At 42.0% G+C, this 23,811-nt stretch overlaps 1 protein-coding gene across 1 annotated transcript in view; it reads right to left on the reverse strand.

Moving 5' to 3' along the window:
* The window catches only part of LOC112266100 (heterogeneous nuclear ribonucleoprotein L-like), a 58,197-nt gene extending 36,212 nt beyond the window's left edge, over window positions 1-21,985 (reverse strand). The window contains exon 1 of the mRNA XM_024443581.2: window positions 21,629-21,985. Coding sequence (XP_024299349.1) covers window positions 21,629-21,841 — 213 coding nt within the window. The 5' untranslated portion in view covers window positions 21,842-21,985. The remainder of the gene's footprint in view (window positions 1-21,628) is intronic.
* Between the last annotated feature and the right edge of the window lie 1,826 nt (window positions 21,986-23,811).

Raw genomic sequence — 23,811 nt, forward strand, 5'->3', positions numbered from 1 at the left:
CTCTCTCTCTCTCTCTCTCTCTCTCTCTCACTCCGTCTGTCTGTATTTCTTTCCTTTCCTTCATCTCTCTCTCTCTCTCTCTCTCTCTCTCTCTCTCTCTCTCTCTGTCTCTCACACCTAGACAGACCGTGGCCCCTTTTGTCAGTCCCACGTGCAAAGCTATTTTCACCAACTGACACTTGCAGTCTGCCTCTTCCCTCCTTTAAAAATAGCACTGAGGAAACGTGGACAAACGTTCTGTCCCCACAAGAAATGGGGTCTTGGAGCAAGGATTCATCCCATGAATCCAGCCAATAATCCAGTGCAGCCAGCCGAGGAGATAAAATGCAATGTCACAAGAGGTTAAGGCACTCTTGTATTTGTAAACAGTACCTGTTCACATTGTTCACACACTCCTCTCCCACGGTAGCTGATAATGACAATTCCCACTGATTCAGGCTCAACCGCAGTGACAGGCTTTTTGCTGCTGTTGTGAAACAGCATCCAGACGAACACAGCAGCAGAGGGCCTAGCAGGCCACACACACAACAGGATACACATCTCCCCGGCTCTGTTTTGCAGTTTGATCTGAGACATAGCTACATCAAAGGCTGTTGCACCACTTACTCCACCTCTACTGCTATGCAAGCCATGTCCCTCTGGCTTTACACCCTGCAGAACAATGCCCTATTGCGCAATATTCTCAGAAAGTGTTTTTTTATTTTTTTATTATTTGAATTTTTGATACATGCTTTACTCCCTGTGATGTTGAAACAGTACCTCTTATGTCGTCCGAGAGACCCGCTAATTCAGGAGTCCTTTTTTTGGTTTATCTGAACAGTCAGCAGTTGCGGTCGGAAAATCCCCTCACTCAAAATGGTAAAAACAACAACGAAATAACAAAATGTCAACCTTCCTAAGCTTTGCCACTAACACCTTAGCATGAGCAAAAGCACGAGAGCGTGCAGTTTTTGCTCGATGCAGACCTCGACCTTGTTTCCGGCAGCTGAATTGAAGGCTTTGTGAGGCCATACTACCTCATCTCACGATACGGTACAAAACCTGGGAGACAACCATCTGCCAACACTAAACACACAGACATACACTTTGGTTTGTCGCTGCTTGAGCAACCTTTTTGGGATAACTCTGCTAAAGGCTCTTTAAAGTACACTTTAAAAACCATTCTAGTGTAGATATAACCATTGCCTGCCACAAAGCACATCTCAAGAACCCATTGTTACAATCCACACATACACACACACATTATTGATTGTGATCCTTTTTAGATGTTATAGAACTGTCTCAAAAGGGTTCAATATAGAATCATTTGACAAAACCATCCCCAAAAACAAGCAACCTCTCCAGCAGCCTTCTAAGCAAAGTGTGCACTTTAACATCAGGTGTCAGCATCAGATATCTCTTCTCCACTCGCACATGTTATATTTGGAATGATGCAGACACTCAAAGAGCAACTTATGGCAAACAGGGTTCTGTCAGAGAATAGACACTTAGCCATGTTTAACAGTGTGGTGTAACTCTAGGCTCGATACAGGGGTTGACATACTGTTTGTGTGTGTGTGTGTGTGTGTGTGTGAGAGAGAGAGAGAGAGAGAGTGCACGCGTGTGTATGTGCATGTTTGTGTGTGTGAGAGAGAGAAAGAGTGTGCATTTGTGAGAGCATGTATGTGTGCCAGGTTATGTGTGTGTATGTTCGTGTATGTGAGAGAGTGTGTGTCTACACACTGTCTACACCGCCTTATGCGTACCCCAGGGGTATGACCAATGCCGTCGGGGGATACGCCAAATAAAACAGGGCTATACATTTGGGTGATGTTTTTGTCTCGCCTGAGTAGCCTCGTTTCACTGCCAAAAATAAAAATAAACCATCTAGTGTTCAGCAAAATAACAACACAATGTCAAGTACAGGTAGCCTAGTCAAATAATTAACATCCAATCACATTAACCGTTACTCTCTCGCGGGAATTCCACTAACGGTCCGTATGGAGCCAAACGTAGCTGCTGCTTTTTCCCTTTTCTCTAAAATTGATAAATGGTACAAAAAAAAGTAAGGCCCGTCTCCATAGAGACTCATACCAGCTCTACTGGTAGTACTGCTACTACCAGCAGTACTACACCTGCACCTGTCAACTGCACAAGTTGTTCTGCTTCCACAAGCACAAGCACATGCTAGCATCAGTAATTCTACATGTGTTGCTAGCCCAGTTAGCATGGACACTGACAGTTGTGAATCTGATGCAGCTGAAGAGCTACTGCCCCCTTACCCGGGAAAACACCCAACAACAGACAGGGACGTTGGACCATCGCAAATATGATGAGAACTACATTGATCTGGGGTTCACTTATATTGGGAGTAGTGCCTTTCCTCAGCCACAGTGTGTTATATGTGCAAAAGTACTATCTCACAACTCGATGAAACCGTCACTCTTGCACAGACATTTAGAAACTAAACATGCCAATTAGAAAAATAAGCCACAGGAGTTTTTTGAGCGAGAATTATGACTTTTGAGTAGCAAGACGTGTATAAAAGCAACAGATACCATTAATAAGAAGGGGCTAGAAGTGTCTTATATGGTGAGCTACTGAGTGGCTAGGACAGGCAAGCCCCATACTATTGTGGAGGACTTTATTCTTCCTGCTGCCGTGGATATGGCTGGGACAAGTCAGTGAATTCTATGCATTACAGCTGGATGAGTCAACAGATGTGGCCGGCCTGGCACAGCTCCTGGTATATGTCCGTTACGTTTATGGGGGGGTTATTTAAGGAAGACATCCTCTTCTGCAAACCACTGGAAACCAGGACAACAGGAGAGTTGTACTGGACAGCTTTGTGACATCAAGTGGACTTTGGTGATCAAGATGTGTTGGTATGTGTACTGATGGCGCAAATGTCATGACAGGGAGACATAGTGGAATGGTAACGAGCGTGCAAGCAGTTGCTCCCTACGCCACTTGGGTATACTGCAGCATCCACCTATACTTCAGCATCCACCTATACTGCAGCATCCACCTATACTTCAGCATCCACCTACATTGCAGCATCCACCTATACTGCAGCATCCACCTATACTGCAGCATCCACCTATACTGCAGCATCCACCTATACTTCAGCATACACTTATACTTCAGCATCCACCTATACTGCAGCATCCACCTATACTTCAGCATCCACCTATACTTCAGCATCCACCTATACTTCAGCATCCACCTATACTGCAGCATCCACCTATACTTCAGCATCCACCTACATTGCAGCATCCACCTATACTGCAGCATCCACCTATACTGCAGCATCCACCTATACTTCAGCATCCACCTATACTTCAGCATCCACCTATACTGCAGCATCCACCTATACTTCAGCATCCACCTATACTTCAGCATCCACCTATACTGCAGCATCAACCTATACTTCAGCATCCACCTACACTGCAGCATCCACCTATACTTCAGCATCCACCTACACTGCAGCATCCACCTATACTTCAGCATCCACCTATACTTCAGCATCCACTTATACTGCAGCATACACCTACACTATAGCATCCACCTATACTGCAGCATCCACCTATACTGCAGCATCCACCTATACTTCAGCATCCACCTACACTGCAGCATCCACCTATACTTCAGCATCCACCTATACTGCAGCATCCACCTACACTGCAGCATCCACCTATACTTCAGCATCCACCTATACTGCAGCGACCATGTAACGCTTTTACTACATACAGAAGAGCGCTGGTTATCAAGGGGCAAAGTATTGACACGTTTTTTTTTTTAATTGAGAGACAAGATTAAAGTTTTCTTTAACAACCATCATTTTCACTTGTCTGCATGATGACGAGTTTCTCACACAACTGGCCTATCTGATGTTTTTTCTCGCCTGAATGATCTGAATCTAGAATTACAGCAACTATATTCAATGTACGGGACAAAATTGAGGCTATGATTAAGAAGGACAACACACAGGTCTTTTCATCATTGTATGATTTTTTTGTGTGCAAATGAACGCAAGCTTACAGATAATGTCAAATCTGATACAGCGAGCATCTGAGTGAGTTGGGTGTGCAATTACGCAGGTACTTTCCCAAAACAGACGACACAAACAGCTGGATTCGTTATCCCTTTCATGCCCTGCCTCCAGTCTACTTACCGATATCTGAACAAGAGAGACTCATCGAAATTGCAACAAGCAGCCCTGTGAAAATGTAATTTAATCAGAAGCCACTGCCAGATTTCTGGATTGGGCTGCTCTCAGAGCATCCTGCCTTGGCAAATCGCGCTGTTAAAACACTGATGCCCTTTGCAACCACGTACCTATGCGAGAGTGGATTCTCGGCCCACACTAGCATGAAAACTAAATACAGGCACAGACTGTGTGTGTAAAATGATTTAAGACAGACTCTCTCCAATACAACCCAACATTGCAGTTATGTGCATCCTTTCAAGCACACCCTTCTCATTAACATGTGGTGAGTTATTCACAATTTTTGATGAACAAATAAGGTTTTATATGTAAGATGGCTAAATAAAGAGCAACATTATTGATTCTTATTATTTGTTCCCTGGTCCTATAAGAGCTCTTTGCCACTTCCCACGAGCCGGGTTGTGACAAACACTCATGCTTATATTTAATACATGTATTGTATAGTGTGTGTGGGGCAGGCTTACAATGATGGTAAAAAAAACAACATTTGAGAGTGCGCTGACCCTGGTGCTAGAGGGGGTACGCAGCTGGAGGTTGAATGTTTGAAGGGGTAGGGGACTACAAAACATTTGGGAACCGCTGATCTACACCATAAAATCTACGGTAAAGATTTCATTAGAGAGGAACCAATCTAGAAACCAACAGATTATCAACTTCGAGCTACAAATATCCAATACTTTCTCTAACTGCACAGCCTGCCAGCCCAAATGCATGGAGAAAACCTTACGGCATTGATTATTCGCTCTGGCTCTATGCTCACCGCAATGCCCTGCCTGCTGAAGCACGACCTCTCCTGTCACTGGCTGGATGTGGTTTTCTGCTGAGTCAGTCACCATTCGGGCCAGACAGTCTCTTCACGCATCACTTTCCGTTCAGGTTGGGCTGAGTTGGAACATGGCCTTTTATAACGCATTAACTGTCTCAAAGCAGTTCCCCACACAAAGTTAGAATTAAATTGAGAGCAGGTTTTTTGTTGTTGTCATTGCTAGCTAGCTCACTAGCACTTAGCCTTTGGGACCAGAGCAGCAGAGTAGAGCAGAGGGTGATGCTAGCTGTAGGTCATCAGTGAAACATCCCTGACAACCGTAAAGCCTGTGGCATTAATCACTGTGGCAGTTTGTTTCACATGACGTTAGTAGGGGGTCAGCGGTTTTATCGTCCGTGCCAGGCGAGACGACAATGTGTCTACCCCTCGCGCACACACACACTACCACCACCATCAGACAGAACAGAGTGGATATGACAGGAGAACAGCTATCTCATAGTCGCGGCACAGCCGCGGCAAAGGGCATTGTGTACCACCCCCCGCTCCCCTCCCTTGCCCTTTTCTCCATCTCCATAGCAACAGGATCTCCACTTTTTTTTGAGGAATAAGGGGTGAGGGGGTGACAAGCTTTGACACATCCCTTTCAGTGACATTTGCGATCAAGGACGGATGTATGTATAATTACAATTTTAACATACATATTCATCATCAGTGCTTGCTACTTAGTTTCTAGGCACCCGTTGATTTGCAACTAACAGGCATTTTGGTTTTGCCGAGCGAGGGCCATTAACTAATCTCTCATTTCTTTTTTCGTCCTCCTTCTCTTCCAGAATGTTTCTCATTAAACCTGGCCTTGTCTGCTACCGCTAAATGAGAGCGGTAAACATTTGCCAGGTCAAACGCTGCACAAACAGGGCTAACAAGGCAGAAGTAATGCATAATTTATCTCGCCAACAGCCAGGGTTCCACAGAACAAACAATCTGACGAGGGAACATTTGTTTTAGTGCGGTTTTTCGAGAGTCGTCATTAATTTAACCATTCTGATAATGTCTCAGGGGTGCGTCCCAAATGGCACACTATTCCCTATATATTGCACTACTGTTAACCAGGGCTCATAGGGCTCTAGTCAAATGTAGTGTGCTATATAGGGAATAGTGTGTAAATATAAAATGTCAGATGAAGATTTCCTTCAGGCTGTCAGATATAATGGAAGAAAATCAGGAGGAGCAAGTAGTTTGAAATATGTTGGGCTTTCTTTTGTCAAAAGCGATTACTTTTCTGGGGATGACATGAAAACAAGGCTCCTCTTCTACTGCATGGAACCACATTTGAATTAATATATTTTGGTCATGAACTATTAACATTGTTTTATTGAGCAAACCTGGTAGGCGGGTAGTAGAGACCGCATAACCACATTTGAAAATGAATTTGAAGATTATATAGAGAGTCATATAACAAAGATACAACATGAATTGGTTCCTAAACGTAGATACCATTGCGTAGTAGCAGTTCTTATAATCTGTAGTAGTTGTAGTTGTAGTAATTGGTTGTAATATGGTTATATGATGTCTCCTCAACCAGAAAACCAGTTTACAATGAAAAAATTACGCTTTGAAGTCCCCATATGCCTAAAGTTTGACACACTTTAATCACATAAAATAAAAAATGGTTCTGGATCATTCTCCAATCAAGCATGTGGTTTAGCCAACAAATTAAATGCCCCCGTCATATTCAATTATTCTGCTCATCACTTGGGTTCGGAAGGGCCCCATTTCTGTTAGAACATTCCTGGTAAAATATTTGATATTGCAACAAACCCCCCCAATCCCCTTCTTCTCTGATACCCCCATGTCACATTAGTTCAGCTGCACCATCGAGAGCATCCGGACTGGTGCATCAAGGCCTAGTATGGCAACTACTCGGCATCCGACCGTAAGGCGCTACAGAGGGTAGTGCGTACGGCCCAATACTTCACTGGGGCCAAGCTTCCTGCCATCCAGGACGTACAGTATATACTAGGTGGTGTCAGAGGAAAGCCCAAAAATGGTCAAAGACTCCAGTCACCCAAGTTATAGACTGTTCTCTCTGCTACCGCATGGCAAGCGGTACCAGAGCGCCAAATCTAGGTCTAAAAGGCTCCTTAACAGCTTCTACCCCAAGCTATAAGACTGCAGAACAATGAATCAAATGGCCACCCAGACTATTTACATTGACCCCCCACCCCCTTTATTTTTACACTCCTGCTACTTGCTGTTTATTGTCTATGCATAGTCACTTTACCCCTACCTACATGTACAAACTACCTTGACTAACCTGTACCCCCGCACACTGACTCTGTACCGGTACCCCCTGTACATAGACTCGTTATTTTATGTCATTTTATTGTGTGACTTTTTTAAAACTTTAGTTTATTTGGTAATATTTTCTTAACTCTATTTCTTGAACTGCATTGTTGGTTGTGACAAATACAAAATGGTATTTTATTTGATGGACAAGGCAAGACAAGGCAGATAAAGAGAGCCTAGCTCACACCACCAGAACTGGGTTCCAGTACTATTACATCTAGTCAAATACCTCAAGCGTTTCCTCTAGCCTGCCTGGATTGCCAGATGGGTGTGGTTTCAGTCAAGATGAAATATTTAAAAGGATTTCAAATAGTATTTGAACCCAGGTCTGCACCATACACAGGATATTGAACCCAACCATCTTTCCTGCTTTGGACAAATTAGTATTTCAGGCAGAATTCCAGAGGCCAGAAGGTGAGACAAGACGGCATTTTGAAGCTTTTGTTCTCTGCCAGTACCTATCTGTGTTTTTTCAGGTCAAGGGAGAACGTGGACACTAGTGTTTCAGGCACTCTGGGACAATATCCTTCCATTAAAACTTCTTCATGAAATATACAAACTGAGGATGAGTATACAAAACAGAGGTTTGCTTCAAGTCTTTCATATGAGAAAAGATGGACCATTGTTCATTTGGTTCAATTAAAGGCACTTCCCCCAAAAAATGTAAGTAGATCATTTCCCAAAGTCCTTGAACACAGGAGAGGAGATCTCCACTCGTCTATTTGTCAATCAATTTTGGTGTGTGTGTGTGTGTGTGCCTCTCAGACACACACATACACACGCACACACATTCACACCCACACAAACACACGGCCCAATCTTTTCAACTCCTCAACCCAGAACTGCAGAGTATGGGCATAGCAAGCAATATCCTGCACAATACATCACTTAGGGACGCCTTCGAAGCCAGCTGTCAGAAAAATACTGCATTGCATTGGCCAATGTCAACTCCCCTCCGCAGCCACGGTAATCAACAATGTTCAAACAGTGTTAGCGTCATCAGGCTAAGGCCACAGCAGACACAAACACAACTCAAGAAAGGGCTATAGTGTGATCCCTATCCTTAATGCCCTTTGAGTTGATGCTGGAGGCTATTTTTGTATCCTTCTTCATTAAATAGATGGCTATTCTCTCAAACAATCATCTGTAGGGCAATTGGGAGAGCACACGACCCTGCAGTGTAATAGACACACACACACACAGCGCCTTAAAGGGATAGTTCATGATTTTGGCAATGAAGCTCTGTATCTACTCCCCAGAGTCAGATAAACCCGTGGATACCATTTTTATGTCTCTGCGTCCTGTATAAAGGAAGTTAGAGGTATTTTCACGAGACAATGCTAACTAGCATTAGCACAATGACAACCTAACCCCAGCGGGACTCTGGACTTTTGCCCACTTGAAGGTAGTGCGCCATCCAATAAATTATAACTCATCACTGTTTCCTCTATATGAGAGTGGGCTGGCCTTCCTTAGCTCTTCGGAGACTTGGAATGAGCTTCAAAAGGCCCTGAAGTTACAGGAGCTCATCCCTTAAAATGAGTTTAAAGGTAAGATAAACACTTTGATGGAAAATGAAGTGGGGGGCTGTCGATAATTTGAACCCTAGTTGCTCCACACCTCCCCAAACCATCTTGCTGCTCAATGTGTAAATGTATGCTTTTAAACTGTAGTGCTTTGTTTTTTTATGCTGTAAAAGTGTCGGAAACTTTGTGTGCTACTACTTCAGCCAGGTCTCTCTTGTAAAATAGATTTTTAATTATATTGAGACTAACCTGGTAAAATAAAATAAATAAAAGAACAGAAACTGGGTGAAGGCACAACATATCCCCATCGTCCAGCTTCCCGTGCCCTTTCTGCCTATGGGCCCTGGTCAAAAGTGATGCAGAGAATAGGATGCCATTGGAGATGTACACCTTCTCTCTCCTTTCCTTCTCACCCATTCAGCCACAGAGGTTATTAATATGGATATGATTGGATTTTATGCCCTACTTTTGAAGTTACACATTGACATTCGGGAGGAATTTTCCACCGCTTTGATGATCTTCACAGACCCCCCCCCATCTCTTTCTCTATATTGTTTTAACCTTGTGCGCGCTGAAGCTTGCTTTTATATTTTCACTTCAAAGGGGAAGCCTATTTTCACAAGGCCGCAGGCTTTTGGATTGTTTCTGTGTTGTTGCGTGAACAACAAAACTTATCAATGATCATGCGTTTTTTGGCATGTGAAAACAAATAGGCTTTAAAGAGACTGCGATGCGCACGGTGCATTGCAATCGATGTGTGTATTTTTGAAAATCATTCAAGGTCGTTGTCTATGATAATCCCCATATTCAAATTGATCATCAGCCTTTGACAGAAAGTTGCTTGAAAAACATGATAACTGTCCATAGACCTTATCTGATGGACCAGGGCCTGTATGATAATAATCATAATCATAATTTGGGGGTGCTTACTGTATATAGTCTTGTTTCACTATATGTACAAGTGGGTAACCTGTACAGGTGTGAGGTTTTTGACATATCCCTCTCCCTCTGAGACCTCCTCGGAGAGGGTCAGGGAGTGTCAATATAGGATCAGTTTGGCTTTTTAGATCATGATACGATTATATGGGCGGGGGGCACCTGATCCAAGAGCCGAGATGCTTTTTGGTTTCTTGATTTTTCTTCTGTGTAAAGATTCTAGTTGCATGGATGGAAAATATCCCTACATTGCTGTTTGAATATGATAATTGTTCTATTCATTTAATTCAAACAGCAGTGCAGTTACCACCATATTGCTTTTCCTCTCGTTGATTACAATGTATTCAGAGTTAATACATCCCAGTGCTCCTTTGAGAAACATCACCTTCAACCTCGAAGTTAAATAATGTCCCCACTGATCAGCATATCTTTTGAATGTGAGGTTAATAACTACTTAGTATTAGAGAGAACATGCTTTACATACATCCTAACACCACACCCACACACACACACACACACACACACACACACACTAGCCATATGCCTCAGTGGCTCAACATTGGAATGTGCCTTTGACTTCTAATTATCTCAGAAGAAAAAAGATTCTCATCCAATTTTAATTTGGGTAACATCATTGGCATGCAGGTCTGTCTGAAATGCAAATGTCCTATAATTATGCCAACGTAAAAAAAGGCCAAACTTGTCAACAGATGTGGTGGAATATTCATTCTCATATCTTTACATATCAGACGAGTATTTTTAATCACTCAAACGCATAATCACCCTAATCACACGAAGAGATAACAAAATGATTGTTATTCTCATCAGACGCTGTCTAAAACATACAGGAAAAGGTGAAGAGGACCTTTACTACCAGATGAGTGAATGTGTAATGAGGTGGAACCATTCTCATGAGATGACTAACCTTGCCAGAGGCCTGAGGATTTGGGTTAACTTCACGAGCTAATGACCAGCCTTGGCTATAGCTCAGCGAGCTAGCAGTCTTGTGACACGCGAGAGACCCTGATACGAACCATCGTTGGAACCATACTGAAACAGCCATTGAAACACAGCTATTCAATATAAACTAATGTTCCAAATGTTTCAGAAGGGCCAGTGAGGTGTGTCCGTCTCTTACTCAGTTCGGGCCATCATTAAGATGTGCCATTATGTAGCCTGGTTGCATTTCAAGCTGAAAATGGACAATAAATGCTAAGCATTTCCTTGATTATTGATTGGCAGACTTGGATGATGTTGGTCCATTGTTTTGAGGCTGACAGAAACAGTAAAGACAGTTGCCTGGATTGGCCTAGCAGTTACTGTTGCTGTCGGCTTCAGAGCACATGTACAGGTGTACCTGATGTACAGATTCATTTGATCACTCTGTTGTTGCAGAGAATCCTCCTGCACAGCGGGAAATGCAAACTTGTATTAGAGGTTTAAAAAGGCTTCTAAAGTTTGTAATTTCCACTTTAAAAAGTGAAAAATGTATCAACCCCTACCAAAATGACAAATGAATTACAATCCACATAATAATTCACATTTCCTGTTACTGCAGGATTATTTCCCTACATGTACATTTTAGTCATTTAGCAGACACTCTTATGCAGAAGGACTTACAATAGTGAGTGCATACATTCCTGCTGTGAGAAACTGGTCAAATTAAAATATGATATACAGTATGTATGCAGGTGTTGGCGTTTGAATTTAGCTCGCACCGCACCCATACTTTCCTGTCTCCCTTCACTATCTCTGTCCAGTAAAACTATTTTTTTATTTTTAAATACGTAAATGCGTTTGAGAGTGATGGTGATAGTGAGGGGAAGGGCTCGGCCATACGATCTCACAGTGGGTTACATCACGGAATGTTGCCACTACAACCAAAGTCACACCTGGTTGAGGAATCTCGAGAAGGCCACTGGCTTGTTCATCATGCTGACAGACCAGCAGGATTTAGCCGAGTGCCAATATACCCTCATACTGAATTCTTATTATTTTTTGGACTGAATCTCGCTCATTGTCTCCAATATTCCAAATGCCATAAGTTTTTTTTTTCACTTTTATAACTGACTACAATGTCGAGGCTCTCCTAGAAGTTGGCGGTGTGAGGGGGAATCATTTTGATATCATGGATGGTCAGTCCTTGCATCCATAGCTCTGTCTATGCACTAACGAGGGGTTACATTTCTCTTGCCCCATCCCTCAGCTTTTTACCGAAACAGGGGCGTAGAGTAAGCTTTGTTATTGTTTCAACTGCTGCTTGCCGCTTTAATGTAGAATCTAGTGCGGGGAAGACTGGGACCAGAAATCAGCCCAGCATTTCTAACACACCGGCATATTTTTTCCCTCCAGGCCCCCGTTATTAGCCAAATAATGATCATTTTGCGCAAAACCCCCAATTTAGACAAGCCAAATTTGCAAAAAAATGGCCCTATGACCAGTCCGTCTCTGATGTGCTACAGCTTTCTCCAGGTGTATCTTACTTCATCTTACTAATGGTAGTGAATCTCCTTCTACACATACAATAAGAATGCAGTACTTTCCCCAAACAGGAAATCAAAGAAAATAATGAAAATGTATAAATAAATCAGCAGCGATAACAACATATGTAATATCCTCATCTCGTCTGTTTGGTGTTCTTGCGTTGGAAAATCAAAAAATCGTATTGACAAAATGCCAACAGCTACTATATGTAAATAAAGCCAACCTCACAATGTAAATTAGTCAGAAATGTGTCTCTGCTTCGAGCACGTCCTCAACACCTGTTTCAGTAAGTGTGCCTATCTCTGCATGACGTTTACCATGGTTAACAACACCAAAAACAACGTAAATGGTGCAGAAAAACCAACATTTCGTCTCTAGGCTTCCAGGCTTCTAGGCTCTAGGCTTTGGAGAAGCATTAATAGGCGAGGGCACAGGCCTCATTTACATATACTTCAATAAACCACACAAAATAAAAAACTGTCGGGATCAGCATTAATTCCAGCGCCGGATTACATAAGACACTGACTCGCAAAAGCCAAGGAATACTAAGGAACGCCTCTCCGCCAGTATCTCTGATGTCAGAAAGGGTTGGGAGAAATAACGTCCCGCAGTGCGATGTGCCAGCTAAGTAGGGCATGTCGGGAGCTGCCACCGCCAGCCCGCCTGCCTTCAGAACTCTCCTTTTGCAAGGGGGCGAACTGCTGCTTTCAAGCTCTCCCTCTGAAGACGATGCTGAGATCACAGAGTTGCGGAGATAAAGCGCCTGTGATTCTACTCCCCCACCTCCATCCCCTTCCCTCCTGCGCCCCACCCCCACTCGAGTCTCAAAATTAAACTTGAATAAAGACAGACAGGGCAGCAGAGTTAATATGGAGCTGCGCTGCCCGGTCCCTGGCTGGTTGCAGTGCAATGACGAGCAGCCAAAGTTCAGCAGCACAGCCTTGAAGTCAGGCTGGTACCCAGTGAATGTAGCCAAGTTATCGTTACTCATTGTGTATTTATTATTACTTGTATTAATACGTGTTATTACTTAATTTTTTAAAATTATTTCTCTTTTTTTTCTTCTTCTTCTTCTTTCTAAAATTGGATTTGATTTGCATTGAGAGAGTTGCCAGACCAGTCGCTGTATGCTTATAAAGGGAGTCTCGAAGAAGATGGTGGCCACTGGCAAGGCCACAACCAACACCACCTATATCATTTCAGCCCATGCTAATATTACCATTGAATTGCTGTTCAAAAAAAATTCTGGGGTACCAGTATTGCCTCAAGAGATTTTCCATGTTGCTTTGTTTGGACTGGCACTGTAGAAAATAGGTGAAATGCACTGCAATTTTACATCTAGGCATTGCTTTGTAGGTGTGTAGCCTTAGGACATGTTGAATAACAGTCCAAAGAAAAAGAAGCACTCTCTCGCTGCGCTTGCAGAGCATCACTTATTTATTGAATGCCGACATTTCAGCCTCACTGACCGTCATCAGAGATTTTAACCAGTATTTCCTAGCACATCGCCATGTCAGTCTTGGAAGGGGGAACGGACTCGGACTCACACTATTCCCCATGTCTTACAGGAGTGGCTTCATCAAGCGCAAGCTCTTGGCATACTCTGGCCGTGACGCTGCAACTACTGCTGTACTTGTGTTCACAGGAGAGAGAGATGGAGAGAGGGATAGAGAAAGGGAGGGAGTGAAAGGGAGATGGAGAATGAGAGAAAGGGAGAGGCACAAGGCAGAGGGGGAGGCCTCTGCAAACGAGAGGGCGAGTTGGACAGAGAGCCTTATCCTGGTAATGAAGAGGGACGGTCAACAAAGCCACCAGCAAAAATCCTCTCCCTCTCTCTGCTACAGTGATCTGTTCATGTTTATCTTTTCAATTGTTTGCACAGTGATTTCCGATGGGAATACACTTCACAGCACTAGCTTCTCAGTTCTTGTTACACTCTTCAATTGGACAGTAGCACTGTTTTCAGGTTTTAGGGACAATAGCTTTAGGCGATCTCAACATCACGGCCATCTTTACAGACTAGGTTTCAAAATGTGTATTTCTGTGGCATTACAGCTCTAGCATGGTCCCGTATCTCTTTGCGCTGTCATGCTAACGGCCATAGCACTAGAAACACAGAGGCAGAAAGGTTGACTGCATATTCAATTCAAATTGAAATCTCTCTTTTTAAAGTCATCCTCCCCCCCACCTTCCTCGACTTTTCCTAAATAAGTCTATTTAACGCAGGTGTGTTCCACAGAGCATCAAATCCTCTTGCAGAGTCACATGCAGGTAAGACGTTTTGATTTCTAGATATTATCAGAAAGAGCAGATTCCGAAGTTTCCAAAACACTGACCTTTGACAGTAACTCTCAAGATTGAAGAGATTAGCTCTATTTCAAAATGTCACTTTTTCAGAGAATAGCCCCTGTTCCATGCACTACACATAATGAGCATGTGGCAGCAGGGAGCCTACAACAACATCATGAAAATGCCATTGTGTTCTTTGAATTTATGTATTCATTTATTCTAATGTTATCAAATACCTCCACAAACACAACCAAATAGCATATACAATAGCATATATGAAATGTGTCTATTAGACTTATACTTGACTGTCACAGTCAAAATGACCGCTCATTGGCTCAAAGCGGGGTCCCTCGAGGCCCTGCTTTTCTAGTGATAGAGGAGTGCTACGGAGCACAAACAGTTCTGAGATTAGACTGCAATACCTCATTTTCCCTACTGATTTGGGAGCAATACAAAATGATATCAAATAGAAAACAGTCCAATAGTGACAGTGTTCACAGAAAGGCATTCACAGCGGGCATAGCTGCCTCGCTGCCTCACTGCTTGACACTTATGGGGCCAGCTAAGCTACTGGAGGAAAAGGAAGAGACAATAGATCGAGAGACTGAAAGAGAATGGGGAAAGGTGGAGAATTTCGTTACACTCAGGCTTCGGCTGAGTTTAAATCATAAGCTCCTAAGTGACACCTGATAACATCAGCACAGTGGGAATCTGCCCAAGAGCCTGTCAGCAAGGAAGACGAAAAAGAAGAAGAAGAAGGGTAGGAGATAGAAAAAAAACTGACGATAATGATTCACTTCAAACACCACCCTGGGAGCATTAAGCCTTCCCACTACAGCTCAATGAATTTAGGAGAGAGAGACTGAGAGATAGAGAGAGACAGACAGAGAGCGAGACAGAGAGAGAGAGAGAGAGAGAGACAGACAGAGTGCTGGAAAGCACAAACAGCGAAGCTAAGAAAGATAGCATCAGTTGAACACTTCCTCTGGTGCGTGGAAGTCAAAAGGAAAGAAGAAAAAAATGAGCCACAACCACTTTAATATAAGCCACCTTTGGCATCTTCAGCATCTGTCGTAGGTAATAGTATTTCTTAAGAGGTCAACAGATGCTTGCGTTGTAACTACCTTGCGGTGGAATGTGGAAAACAAGCGTACTAGACTGAGCGAACAGAACGACACTTAGCAACACAGACATGTTCTTCAACCTTGACAGTGTTGATTGCTGGTTCGTCAAACATGAAACTCCTTGGAGTCTCCTTCATCTCAGCTCAAATGTAGGTTTTTAGTTTCTAACAACTTTACATCGCTCCTTGAATGTAACATATTTTCTGAATGATTCTCTTTTTTTATTGTGTAATACTAGATTACCGATTGCCTGTCCCTGACACTCATCTTTATGACAGGATTAAAGCATATGATTTCAGATTTTATTTTGATCGAAGACAGCACATGGGATTGGATCACTTTCAATGCAAACCAGCATACTTTATACAGGTACAGGCCAAGACAAAGACTGATTGGTATACTTCAGTCTGCCTCAGAATGACAGGATGTCAGGAGGCAGAGACTGTGGGCTCAGCCCATCTTTGACAAATGGGCAATTCTACGGCGACAGAAAGACGCCAAGACTCTGACTTTTCCACTTTAAAAGGATGCCAAACAAAAACTATTGATTTCAAAGTTAAACAAACCATTCAACTCAAGGACTTTCAACAGAACATTTGACAAAAACAGATTTAATCGAAAAACTGTGAAGAGTAACAGAATGACATTTTCCAACAACTCTATCAAATACTGCATCTAATCCAAAGTAATATTCAAAGATGTCTGCATAAACAATGGGGTGTCAGATATGATATGACACCTTGACTTTGATCCAAATCTATTTTGGTTATTGAACTACAGTAAGTGCAGTGGATTAACACCCAGTAACAGAATGATGGTAGCAGAGTGACATCATTGGTCCAGCCCTGGTCGGTACTATACAGAAATGCATGGTGGTGTTTCCTGAATAGGAACACAAAGCTAGAACAATGATATTTCCTCCTTTGCATGGTTGGGTATTATTCTACACACTAGCTATTATTATAATGAGCTCAGACCCCAAATAATACCACATTTGGTTGGTCCGAAACGGACCAAATCTGTGCCAATCATAGACGTCTATGTTTCACAAGTTTGGACATCCCAGTACAACACAGTAGAGCACAGTACAGTAAAATACAGTGGAGTTCAGTACAGTAAAATACAGTGGAGTTCAGTACAGTACAGTTTAGTAGACTATAAGCTAGTTTAGTACAGTAAAGTACAGTACAATACAGTAAATTATACTGTACTTTACTTGTGTGCTCTACTGTGCTGTACTAAACCATTATCTACTGTACAGTAAAGTACCGCACTTTATTGCACTGACCAATACTATACTCTACTGTAGTGTATTGTGCTGTTCAAACATGAAGCAGATGTCTATGATTGGTCCAGATTTGAACTGACCATATTTTCACTACTTTTCAATGTCCATGGATGTCCGGTGTCGGTCAGTGCTCAGTGAGTGAGAGGGCTGGCTACAGTACATGGAAAGAGAGGGGGCTCATGGGTAGGTGTCAGTGGTGACGGGGGAAAGATCTATACAGTTACATATTGGTATATTATTTGACGATATATCGTATAGTAACATTTTGACAATATTGCAATAGAATTTTTTTGCGCTAGTTTGCTGTACCGGCACAAAAACTCCAGTATTTTTCCTTCATAGCTTGTTCTCCATCTTCTTTTTAAACAGGAAGCCAATTTGTTTTTGGCACTTTTACTTCCATGACTGATCAAAGCTAGTTTTCTTATGGCTCACCCTTGTCCCTCCGCAGCAGACATGTGGTGAGCAATATGTTTGGAACATTGCATCGCAATAAATCACAGTATGGAATTGCAATACATATAGAATTGTGAGAATCGCAATACATATCATATTGGCATCTAAGTATCATCATAATATCGTATCGTGAGGTCCCTGGTAATTCTCAGCCCTAAGTGTCAATAAGAGCTGGAAGTGGTGACATTAACTGGAGAGAGAGTAGATAGACAGGGAGAGAGAGAGGGAGGTGGTGTCCAGACTGTTTTCACACTCTTGGTTTGACCATGAGACAGAAGGAGAAAGTAAACAGTAATGGGCTGAACATAACAGTATGCCAGTGGAAGGGAGGACAGTAGAAGGTAACCCAACTGTGGTTTGAGACTACTATAAATTTTCATTGCAGCCATTTCAGTTCAGTCATTCTGTTACTGATTTGGTAACAGAATAACACGCTATAATCACATAATAAATCATAAACCAAATGTTATCCGCAAAAACACTATAACTAATTAGCAGGTCTACCTTTACAGTACGTGTTACTTCTGTGAACTTTCATCATCCTCCCTCCTCATGAGGGACAGAAATTAGAAAATATCTTAAAGATATGTGGTGTTTTGGTAACAGAATGACAAGACACTAGGCAATATTTTGTAAACTTACAGATGGCAAATCATTTTGGCAAAACTAAATATAAATGATATTAGTTGGTAGGGGGACATTACTTCAGCATTATTGTGTTTTGATGTATTTCTAATACCCTTTAAGACTGTTTCTGCTGGATGTTTTCTAAGATCCATTTTCCATCTGTTTGACCAGAAATCAAAGCCTTTGCTTATTCCTCATTTTTAAGATGGAAAATGTAGAGACATTTATTTATGCCTTAATTTCTCAAAAGGTATTTACTCTTAGATGTAATTTGACACCCAATTTGATGTGCTCCTGTGAACTTCTCATGTCAGTGCTAATGGGTCTTTTTACATTAAAATTCCCACATCTAGTGAAGGAAGTAGACCAGACACTGGTAAATTAGCCTGGTCATAGATCCGTTTATGCGATGTAGAATAAAATAGAATAACTTTTAGCAGAAATTTAAATACAAGCAAGGCACTCAAACTAATTTACAGTAAAATAATTACACATGTACAGTACATTGGAAGGGGATATACAGAGCAAAGTTTTGAATTGAGAAAATGTACGTTTGTAGCGTTCGATCTAATGTCCACAGTTAGTATGGATATTGGAATATAGTCCCAGTCAAAGTTCTCCCAGAGCTGTGTCACCCAGATCCACACTGAAGCTAATTTCTTAGCTAAGCTACCGCAGCTTTGAAAACAGGTTTCATGCAGCCCAAAGCTGAGGCTTTAGTCACACTGGTATGAGGTGCCGTTTGTAACATGCTATATTCTGTGGAAATGATTAATTCCTTGTCACAAAATGCAAACATTGCCATCTTTTGTGCCCACAAAATGCCAAACGGTTATACACCGAAACCCCATGAGGGACTGTATGCCTCCCAAATGGCACCCTATTCCCTATATAGTTCACTACTTTTGACCAGGGCCCATATGTCTGTGGTCAAAAGTAGTGCACTATATAGGGAATATTTTGCCATTTGGGAGATCCATCCCGGCATCTGAACAAAGCTCTGCCTCGCACCCAGATGTTTATCAGCCAGGCCCCTTGGCTTTATGAGATAGTGCCTAGCGTCGCGCCATAGTGGCATTACTACCATCCACGAGACCACGATGTAATTCCCTCTTTGCATATGCCAATGGGATACGATTAAGAATGCAAACTGCACCTCGATCTATCTCTCCCTATCAAACACACCCACGAGGCTCATTGTTAGGCACGTAATAAAAATGTTAATGTTCTATTGAGCCCCGATAAGGCCTACCGCCGCCCACCTAGGCTCTTCTGATGTGCTTGTCAGGGCTGCGGATCACTTTCACATAGGTGACGCTATCTGGCAGCATTCCAAATGGCACCCTATTCCTCATATAGTGCACTGCTTTTGACCAGGGCCCTGACATTTGGGATGCACGCTGCCATTGCCCAAACTGAGGAGCTATTGTTGCAAAGCCAAGTAGGAGATTGATATACCAATAAAAAAGTGTAGCGAATAAAACCATATAGGAAGTTACCACTTCCCCCTTCCTCGTGCCAATAAAAAATGATAGACAATCAGTTACCAGAGGGTGATGGTGATAATCCGATTAACAGGCAGGCTATTAAAAGAGGAGCGGAGGTAACCGTAGCAACATGCTACTGTTGAACACATGAGAGGGTGTGATGTCATGTGTTATACCATGGTTGAAAAGTGTTTCCCCTTGATTTGACTCTTATTGATAATCCTTTAACGGACAATCTATCAAAAGGGGAGCGGTGCTACCGTTGAACACAGGGGAGGCGTCAATGTCACGTATACTCCCTCTCCGGTCTCTAGGTCACCCGGCTGCTGATTTATCCCGCACACCTGTCACCATCGTCTCGCGCACCAGCGCCTCATGACACTCACCTGGACTCCATCACCTCCTTGATTATCTTCCCGATATCTGTCACTCCCCTTGGTTCTTTCTTCAGGTGTTACTGACTCGGTTTCATGTCGGTGCGTTGGTTGTGGCTATTGTTTTGTTTATTTATTAAAACACTCACTCCCTGTACTTGCTTCCCGACTCTCAGGGCGCTCGTTACAGTCAAAGCATGCCAAAGAGGAAAAGTGTTCCCTCTTGATTTAACTCTTTATTAAATTACCAATTTGAGGCACCAGGGCGAAATACAAAAATCTATTTTATTTTATTAACTCTTATTTTACTAAGTACTAGGTTGACTAAGGACACATATTATTACAGCAACAGTTTGGGGAAGGATATCCAATATCCAAGATTGAGAACATTTGGGACAGTTTTTCAGACACAGATTAGGCCGAGTCTTGGACTAAAATGTGCTTTCAATTGAAAATATCCATTGAGAATGTTTTTTTACTCCAGGACAGGGACAGAAATGTTTAAAATTAATGTTTCATTTATTTAGACTGTGGGTCTTTAAGAAATGCAAGGAGGAACACACTGGATGTCTTGGCAGCCCACAAAGGTACGGACTGGTCCAAAGATTGAACAAGAGTGTGTGTTTTCGGTTGATTGGACGAGTGATAGCGCTATCTGTGGCTTCACAGGGAACAGCAAATGTCAAATACGGCAAGATAAGCAGTGCTCAACCAGGCAGACTCCATGACCACTTTGTATTCAAATAGTTACATTTCTCTTACTGCTCTCTCTGGAGATGGACCTGATGCAGCATGTGTGATTTGGAATCATAAGCTAACCCTCCTGTATTTCTCATAAAGGATCCTAGACCACAAATCTAGAATACTTTGGGTTTTGAAGTCTATTTCAGCATGTGAATAAACATATATGTTCATAGTTTTGTATATAACCGTGTAAATACATATGTATGAGAATAATACTATGTTGTGACTGTGAATGTGAATGTATGTACTTCAGAGCATCTCTGTCATACTCTTTGGTGAAACAATGTTAGCCTTGGGTGAGAAATGGGATATGGTTCTTCACAGTGACATTCATCCAAATGTTATAATAAATATTTTAAGCCACAGTTCATAGCGTTTGTCTAAATTTAGTTAAGCTAAGACACCCACGGATACATTTCTTCAGGGGGCAGTCTCTAAATCGATGGTAGCCTGCGTATTATTTGTCTCATTATTATTAAGACAAAATAGATTTCAAGCCGCCAGACTGTCGGGGACACTAATGTAAAATCAAATTACGGGGTAACGAAGTTAAATAGCGTGCTTCGTTCGGCAGAGAACTCCCAAGTCTTGTGTTCTGATAGATATGAGCTACACAGCTCCACACACTTTCTATGGACAATTTTAGATCTTTCATTTTTATTTTGTAAGCTTTCTAAAGAAAATTGCTAGATATATTGGACACAAAACTAAATTGTCATTATTGGAAATCAGTCCTTAAATAATCAAGTAGCCTAAAGATTCTCAGAACTGCAGCTGGATCAAAGGCCCATCTGTCAATCCAAGTCAAAAAAACTTTATTGAAGACTGTCACTTGCCCAGAGATAGAGATAGATAGAAAACAACACTGACTTGTTTCTTTGAATATGGTCATTGATGATGCTCACTTTCTTTTTCAAAGCCAAGCATCCATCTAAGGAACATAAGACAATGGGCAATGTTATGTCTACACCCACCTTTCTTCCAGACCCATATTTTTTTGTTGACCACCGGGCCCGGTTTTCCCCGGCGGTCCCAGTAGCATCCTCCTCATCTCCTAGCAGCCCCGCGGAAGCTGTATCTGAATCCTCCCCCTCCTCCAAATCCTCTCCCTCCTCCACATCCATCGTCTTGAGACGCTTAGGCGCCCTCTCGTATTCCCCTTCCTCGTATTCCTCAATGAGAGACATTGTTGATGAATAGCAACAATTTTTGGTATTAGATTACTTCAACACCTGAGAAATAAATCACAAAAAGCAGTCCGGAAAGTTGCATGCACGTGGCTCTAAAACAGAATGTCGACCAAGCGAACTAGAATTCTGACAGCTGTGCGCATTGACGGTAATGCCACCCTCCAATACGCCCCCTTCTTGTGCGTGCAAGTTCACTCTTTTTTTCACATTGCAGATTTTCTTCCATTGGACAACCTATGCTTCTGTTCTGAATATAGTCGTTTATTGGCTATGGTGGTTAGGCGTAAAAAGCGAATATATGATAGAAGCTTCTGTATCGCGGAAGACGAGCCACAGTCTGTAGTCTACGTGCATACCATCAAAGAGTAGAACACTAGGCCTAATTAAAAGGTAAACAATGAAGCAAATGTATCCCATGACACTTCACATTTTAGTCATTTAGCAGATGCTCTGACTTACTGGAGCAATTATAGTTACGTAACCGACCTACCCAGTTAGCTCAGGAATTTCGAACCAGCGACCTTTTTAACAGCTAGGTGACCTGCCGCCCTACTTTCACATGCAAATAGCACTTCATTTCTATAGGCAATCCATAGGCTATTGGTCAAGTACTATTCTGTTATTACTATGTACTAGTACAGTAGTATTAGACTTAGAACTACACAATGAAGAAAACAGTCTAGTTCTTTCAACTAATTATTAAGTAACTGGATCCACGTGTTAGGCCTACCTCAACTTTAAAAAAATATTTGGAGCAAACTTAGCTCCCAAATGTATTTGGGCATCTTACCTAAAAAGGCTGTGGAACCAGCAGGGTTGGAATAATGCGGGGGCTTACCGGGGCTGAAGCCCCTGGGCCCAGGCCAGTGGGGGGCCCAAGAGGTAACACTTTTGTATTTAACTAAACAAAATATATAATATATATATATATATATATATATATATATATATATATATATATATATATATATATATATATATATATATAGTACCATTCAAAAGTTTGGACACAGCAATCATTCCAGGATTTTTCTTTATTTTTACTATTTTCTATAATTGTGAGGACACCAAACAATGAAATAACACATATGGAATCATGTAGTAACCAAAAAAGTGTTAAACAAATCAAAATATATTTTATATTTAAAATTCTTAAAAGTAGCCACCCTTTGCCTTGATGACAGCTTTGCACACGCTTGGCATTCTCTCAACTAGCTTCATGAGGTAGTCACCTGGAATGCATTTCAATTAACAGGTGTATCTTGTTAAAAGTTCATTTGTGGAATTTCTTTCCTTCTTAACCCTTTCATGCATGAGTTACAAATATCTCTAATGGTCGTCCCAGCGTGAGTTTTTTAATCCACGTGATGTTAGAACGTTCTCTCCATTCCAGAATGTGATTGTTACGCAACAGTACATTTAATCCGCACTGCCCTTAAACCAAGGAATTTAGACAGCTTTTATTTCAACTTCAATTTCAAATGATTTTCTAACAAGTTTTTATTTTCTAAGAACAGTTTGAATTGAGGTGTGTTCCGCCTCCGCATTCATTTACATAAAAATAGTCATTTTTACTTTTGCGGACAACTTCTTTTTTGGGACATTTCTGACCCCGACAAAATTCCCCAAGCACTTCCCAATTGTTTGTGCAGTTCAAGTCTGCAGACATTTGCACTTCTTCCGTCAGAACAGGATCTGCACACGTGTTCACATTTTCCACCTGTTGCCCGCATCGCAGTCATTGTTGTTTTAGTTACTAATAATAACTTTGGAAATGTGTGCGTTTCTATCAAAGTAAGTGCCTTATCACGTTGTAATAGTTTCTGTATGTCGTTTCTATTGTAGCTTACTGTATGTGTGGAGCATCATCTATTTGTGTATATTCCGTATAACCGCGGACACGTGGCTGTGATTGGGAGTCTCATAGGGTGTGCACAATTAACCCAGTGTTGTCCGAGTTTGGCCAG

The sequence above is a fragment of the Oncorhynchus tshawytscha genome, linkage group LG02 (assembly GCF_018296145.1).
Source record: "Oncorhynchus tshawytscha isolate Ot180627B linkage group LG02, Otsh_v2.0, whole genome shotgun sequence".
Classification (NCBI taxonomy): Eukaryota; Metazoa; Chordata; class Actinopteri; order Salmoniformes; family Salmonidae; genus Oncorhynchus; species Oncorhynchus tshawytscha.